Source organism: Mesitornis unicolor, unplaced genomic scaffold (assembly GCF_000695765.1).
Source record: "Mesitornis unicolor isolate BGI_N332 unplaced genomic scaffold, ASM69576v1 scaffold37769, whole genome shotgun sequence".
Lineage (NCBI taxonomy): Eukaryota > Metazoa > Chordata > Aves > Mesitornithiformes > Mesitornithidae > Mesitornis > Mesitornis unicolor.
This window is the reverse complement of record NW_010208570.1, coordinates 1-317: the sequence shown is the minus strand read 5'-3', so window position 1 is coordinate 317 and position 317 is coordinate 1. Positions and strand designations below refer to the sequence as shown.

General features: G+C 59.9%; 1 protein-coding gene across 1 annotated transcript in view; it reads right to left on the bottom strand.

Annotated features, from left to right (window-relative positions):
- Window positions 1-152, bottom strand: part of LOC104547019 — a 3,035-nt gene extending 2,883 nt beyond the window's left edge. The window contains exon 1 of the mRNA XM_010192562.1: window positions 135-152. Coding sequence (XP_010190864.1) covers window positions 135-152 — 18 coding nt within the window. The remainder of the gene's footprint in view (window positions 1-134) is intronic.
- Window positions 153-317: the final 165 nt, after the last annotated feature.

The following is a 317-nucleotide window of genomic DNA, read 5'->3' as shown; positions in this document are numbered from 1 at the left end:
TCACAGCACCAATGCCAGGCTCATGACACCCAAACCATGCTCACAGCACCCCTGCTAGGTTTGGACCACCTGTGCCAGGCTTGCAGCGCCTGTGCCAGCTCATGGTGCTTGTGCCAGGCTCACAGCACCCATACCGGGCTCTTGGCATTCATGCCGCCCTTGTAGCACCCTTAGTGGGCTCACAGCACCCTTGCCAGGCTTGCAACACCCATTCCAGGTATTAACCACCCATCGCAGACTCACAGCATCCGTGCCAAGCTTGAATCACCCATACCAGGCTCGCACCGCCCATTTCGGGCCCGTGCTTGCCATGCCGG